Source organism: Octopus sinensis, linkage group LG16, assembly GCF_006345805.1.
Source record: "Octopus sinensis linkage group LG16, ASM634580v1, whole genome shotgun sequence".
NCBI lineage: Eukaryota > Metazoa > Mollusca > Cephalopoda > Octopoda > Octopodidae > Octopus > Octopus sinensis.
Genome location: NC_043012.1, coordinates 28,850,774 through 28,857,237, shown reverse-complemented (window position 1 = coordinate 28,857,237; position 6,464 = coordinate 28,850,774). Strand labels below are relative to the sequence as shown.

Genomic DNA, 6,464 nt, shown 5'->3' with positions numbered 1-6,464 from the left:
GCTCTTAAGCAAGTTGCTTTATTTCCTCGATATTCTTCTGGGCTAAAAATGGAAGTTTTGAGACAGTATTTATGTCGGCTGGCGACTGAATAAACCTGTAAAACAGTTATTGAAAGCATGGCATTCTGGTTCCAAGTCACATTCGCCTGAATGTGACGGCCATGCTGAAGCATTTTTATCGCTTTTTTTTTTCTTCCTCAAGTATCGAGAGGACTATGTCTGAAACGGTATAACTTTTAATCTTTTATCAGATTCTTTGTCTTCGAGAATCAACCTCATATTATTAAACTAAATAGAAATGTTCCTTGCACTTTTGTTGCGTTTTGTATCTGCGCTTAGCTTGCGCGCGCGCACACACACGCACACAGAAATTAACTAATATTTGCAATCAGTGAAGCGCATGGCTTAGTAGTTGAGGTATTTGGCTCACGGTCAGCAGTGTTGTGCCCTTGAGCAAAACACTTTATTTCACTTAACTGGCAAAAATGAGTTGTCTGTGGAGTTGTTAGCAACCTGCGCGTTAATTTCTTGATCATTCTGTTCCGTTGATCGAATGAACTGGAACCCTTGGCGTTATAACCGGCGGAGTGCCAGACACTGTGGCATTGGATGTCGCTGATGATCTATTGTGTTTCAGCATCCAACGCAGATGTTACAGATAACCATATATTTGTTGAGTATATCATGAGTACAGTTGAAACCAGCCCACTATAATGGAATGGATAATAACATCATGTGCAGTTCTAAATTCAATCTTTAGCAATCGTACATCTAACTGTACGCACAAGATTTAACATATGAGCATGTGTGTGTATATATCTATGTGTGTGCGTGCGTATGTGTGTATATGTGTATATGTATATATATATATACATATATGTGTGTGTATATGAATAAATGTGTGTGTATGTATATATAGTTTCTATATTTACTACGCAAGGAAATATGATTTTTATGGTTTACATTTAGGAAGTAGAAAAGGATATGCGGTACATAGAAACATAAAAGCGTTTGTGAATAACAGAATAGCAGTTGGTAACGTTACATTTCAGCCAGGAACGTCATTACTTTCCAATTGCTTCCGCCTCGCAATTGTTCCCTTTTGCTCTCCACCACTAAACAACTTCTCATTTTAATTACTTCAATTTAAATACCGATTAACATTAGTTTACTGAAGAGTTCCCCTTTCTCCTCTTGTTCCTTCTCCTACACCTTCTCTGCTTCTTCATCATCATCATCATAGCAATCATGTTGTCTAGAACTACTCGACTGATGTTTATGACAGTGGAAATATATTTTTACTCTCACACTCATATATATATATATATATATATATATATATATATAGACAACAGGATTGCAACGATTGCAATGATGTCCACTAGACCAGCGATGTATGATTAAATCCGTCTTATATGAAGCAGAAGTTACTGCAACGCAAGATAATAACACACCCGACTTGAAGAGCTATGTCGGACTATGTGAAGGAGAATTCAAGAATCGCTATTCTAATCACATATCTTCCTTCCGACAGGGACAGAAGCAAAGCTACTAATTTGGCTAGCCACATATGGAGTTTGAGATCAAACGCAATACCACGATAAAGTGCAAAATTGTCGAAAAATCCACATTATATGTTAACGGATCAAAAACAAAAAAGCTATGCTTAGCTAAAAGAACTCAGATCCTTTTCAGATCTAAGGACTCCAACTCACTGCTGAAATCTAGATCTGAAATTTCCAGCTGTGGTAAGCATATGCCTAAGTTCCTGAAAAAATAGGAGGTACCTCCCCACTCGGTTTAAATAACTATATCATAGGCTCTTAACTACTATTTTTTAGCCTTATAATTTAAGATCGAAGGGAAATAGCTTCTTCTGATTGCCTTTCCGTTTGCTGGTTTTCACCTTTACACTTTTTATATATACTTCCTTGTCACCTTTTCTCGCTTCTTCTCTCGTCCCACTTTTAGTTCGTTAAGCTATGTGGGTAGTGTCTGATGATTTTGTTGGGACATCAGACGTATTATAAAACAATGCTTGGCATGTTCTCAGAACATGAAACTAATAGTAGCATATAAAAACATATATTGTGTTTATTAAATAATATTTATCTCTGACCAGATGAAGTACTTTTTTGTTGATCTTACCATCACGGAACAGTACACTATATATATATTTATATATATCACCGTGACCGACCAGGCTATCAGATGTTGTTACACATCACTGCTCACAATGCGCTTCGCATTGTTTTAGCCTTCAAATGACGCCACCCCGCTGGCTACGCGAGCAGGCCAACAGAAGAAAGAGTGAGAGAAAGTTGTGGCGAAAGAGAACAGCAGGGATCGCCACCACCCCTGCCGGAGCCACGCCGAGCTTTTAGGTGTTTTCGCTCAATAACACTCACAACGCCCGGTCTGGGAATCGAAACCGCGAGTCCGCTGCCCTAACCACTGGGCCATTGCGCCTCCACACACACACACACACACACACACATATATATATATAATATATATACTAGCATTAAAGACCCGTCGTTGCCGGGTCATAGTGCTAGTGCATGTATATATGTGTATATATATATATGTGTACATATTACATGTACATCTATATATATACATCTACACATAAAATATATATATATACATAATACAAGTTATATCTTGATATCGCTAGTGATAACAATACTCAAAATATATAACAGACTGGAATTGTTAGCCCGTCTCTTGTAATTACGATCAATTGTTTCTTGTCCTCTCTCTCTTGTATAGAAGTGTGGCTACAATCCAGCCTACCTCTACTTCGGGGGGGGGGGGGGGGGCGGGGCTAAATTTTTCTCCGGGACGTCCTACGTCCCAGATATAAAGGTAAAAATAAAATATTTCCACTTTGCAAGTTCGAGTCGAGTACTCCCTTGCACGCTCCGTTCACTCGAACCTTGCTTCTATTGTGGCGAATTTACCGCCTCTGATTAGATACCTTTCATAGTCGCACCAAGACACTTTTCCATGTGTTCAAATCTTTTTTCTCTACATTGTATACTTTATAGACAATAGTCTTTTCTTTAATTTAATTTTTTATTATCCATCTGGACTATTCCATTTCTGCACACTAATTTTATGTTTAATTTATTCCCATTCATGTGAAACCACTTATTCAAGTTCAAATCATTGATGCAATTTTATACCAATTGCTATTTTTACTTTTGTCATGTTACTTTAGTTTGATTTTAATTATTACTTACTACATATAATTCAATTGTTATTATTATTTTTATTGTTAAAGTGAAAGTATCTGACATAAAATAGAGAAACGTTTTTGTTTCACTTTTAACACGTAATACTGAAATAGTGGAGAAGATATGATATTGCTATGGGCTCGCTCTAGGGAAGAAGTTGAACATTTTTTTGCCCATGAAACTACATGGACCCTAAGTAAGGCATGTGTAAAATGTGAATCAAATTGGTTGTGTAGTTCTCAAGTTTTAGGGAATCGTAGTGGAGAAGATATGTTATTGCTGTGGGCTCGCCCTAGGCAAAAAGTAAAATTCTTTTGCCGATGACACTCCCCGGACCCTAAGTAAGGCATGTGTAAAATTTGAATGAAATTGGTTGTGTAGTTCTCAAGTTTTAGGGAAACACACAGACAGACAGACACACATTCTCATATATAAAGATATATATTCACATGCATATGTCACTATATATGTTGAAATTATGTGATATGTGCATGTGAGTGAATGCCTATGTGGCTGAGTGGCTGCGTGCGAATATTCGTATGTTTATGTCTACGGTAACCGAGATTAGACAGTAAGTGAAATAAAATCATAGTTCTGATTTGTTTTGGTTTTTTATGGGACATCTTTAAAGACATCATAAGAAATGTTGGAAAATGTAACCATTCATTCAGAAGTCAACATATAGTCAAAATGAAAACTAGTGCCAATATAATTCTAAGTCAGTGGTTCCCAACCTTTTTCAGCCCAGGGACCATTTTTTACTTGAAAATATTTCTAGGGATCACTTTTACTTTTACTTTATGCTGTTCTATTTTCACACTAAAATACTTAATGGAAAGACAAAATAGTCTATTTACACTTTACACTTAAAATTTATTTTAGCAAACAAAAGATAAAATTTAAAATTTATTTTAGTAAACAAAAATAAACAAAAGACATCAAAATCATTTTTCATAAAATCATTCATTTTTAGTCCATTCAGCTAGTGACTAGCTTGATATTGGTGTTTCTGACACAAGATATCATAATCAATTTTAATGAACTCATTTAGTCTTAGTCTGATAGTTCCTCTGCTGTTGACATCTAATTTATTTCTTTTTCTACTTAAGATATCTACAACAGCTGAAAATGTAGATTCCACCATCCATGTGGCAGGGAAAGAAATGATGCTTGCTACATGTCGAAAAATATTTGGGTGTGATCCTTTATCGATATGTAGGCAAAGGCACCTTCCTTCTCAACTCTTCGTCTCAGTTTCATATTCTCTTTCAAATCCAACAACATTTTAGCCAACTCAAAATGTTCATCTCCTGGCTCATAATTTCTTAGGTCTACAAACCAGAGTGGATAATCCATCTTTAATAAATCATTGTATCTTCTCTCAAAGTGAAGATCATCAAGATGGGCAATGCATGCAGCAATGCATTCTGATGTAGGAACGGTGGTGTTAAAATTTCGAAATTATGCCAATTTTTTTTAAAACGGTTTTTTTCCAAAATTTTAATTTTCCCATATACCCTTTTATCTTCTGAGAACGGGTGATCAAATCTGATTTTCTACCTTGCAGCTCTAAGTTAAACAGATTCACTGTTTTAAAAATACCACTCAAGTAGAATATTTTTGATTTAAACTCAGAAAGTTTTTCCAAAATTTTCTTAGCTGTATCAGCTTGCTTCCTGGATTTGTAATGAGTCATCTGACTCTTGAACATGAGAAAGTTGATTAATGGTTCCCACAAATTCACCAGTCTTTCAAGCCTCAGGCCTTTTGACAACCATCTTACTTCTGTGTGAAGCAATAGGGTTTTAAAATCTTCATCTTCACAGAATTGCATTAAAAAAATCTATTATTCACTGAGTTTGATTTGACAAAGTTAATTGCATGTATGGCAGTGTTGAGTGAATCTTCCATGTGTCCTCCAATATTCTTAGCAACCAGATGCTGCCTGTAGATAATGCAATGTATATAAATAATGTGAGGAGCAACTGATTTCATTCTAGAAACAAAGCCTTTCACTTTTCCAGTCATGGCTGCAGCCCCATCTGATGCAATGTTGATCAAATTAGTCAATGGAATATTTTCATCATTAAAATACTGCATTACTTCATTGAATATATCTTCTCCATTAGTAGTTTCAGACAAACTTTTAATGAATAACATTTCTTCCCTTATATCATCTTCAGGGATGAATCTGACGTAGACCAGAATGATAGCTTGGTTATGAATTGTGCTATCATTAACCTGGATAGAAAGATTTGTCGTTTGGAGAATTTCCACAATCTTCTCCTCAACAAAGTTAGACATTTTACCCTGTCTTCTTGTAATTGTGTTATTTGAAAGTGGAATTGTACTCAGAGTAGATGCAGCATCTTTTCTCAGAGTCTCATTTGCACAAGCTATCATAGCAGGCGTGTCAAGTTTCTCGCCATAAGTCTGAGATGCAGCAACCTTGGCAATAATTTCAGTGACCAAATAACTTGGTTTGAGTGTCTTAGCTTTTTCAGTATTCATCTTCTTTACAAAGTCAGTCAGTTTGATTGGCTGTATTTTCTTTTTATTCTCAAAATATTCCCTACCTTTATCAACAGATGATGGATGCCTTAATTTCTGGTGCAATTCCAGCTTAACTTTCTTCATGGAATGATGTGTCATGATGGCATCACATTCAAGACACATAGGTTTTGAGTGTACAGATACAAAACCAAACATGATAAAATCTTCTTTGTAGTTACCCAGTTTTGCCTTTTTAGCAGTTGGTTCAGACATTATTACAACTGATCTTTAAAAAATAAAAATGATAAATACTTTATTTCTATAAATTAAAATTTATTATTAAACAAGATTGTGTAGTGATTTATTAAAAATATCAAATTTGTATGAAACTGTTGTAATTGTAAAATTTAAAGTATGTAATTCTTTGATTGTAATATATTATTGATTATATATTGTACCTTATTGATTCTTATGGAATAATTATTGAATTTTGTTTTCTTATTATTATTCTGTCTTCATATAAATTATTAATAACTAACAGTGTCTTTATTATCGAACAATATTGTGTAGATCTGAAATGGCTTCAATTTTTTCATGGCTACAAATTCTCTGGGGACCACCGGTGGGCCCCAGGGACCACGTTGGGAATCAATTTTTCGAAGTGATTACTCAAGTGTAAATACTGGGAGTCTCTATATGCATTATCACAGAAAAATATAAATGATTAGGCCA

At 35.1% G+C, this 6,464-nt stretch overlaps 1 protein-coding gene across 1 annotated transcript; it reads right to left on the bottom strand.

The window, feature by feature from the left end:
• Nucleotides 1–5,072: 5,072 nt before the first annotated feature.
• LOC115220289 (protein FAM200B-like) lies at nt 5,073–6,005 on the bottom strand. Its single transcript, XM_029790397.1, has one exon. It carries the CDS (start codon nt 6,003–6,005, stop codon nt 5,073–5,075), a length of 933 nt encoding a protein of 310 aa, XP_029646257.1.
• Nucleotides 6,006–6,464: the final 459 nt, after the last annotated feature.

Excerpts from the sequence above, each read along its gene's own strand:
- LOC115220289 (XM_029790397.1), bottom strand. The coding sequence starts at position 6,005 with ATGTCTGAACCAACTGCTAAAAAGGCAAAACTGGGTAACTACAAAGAA.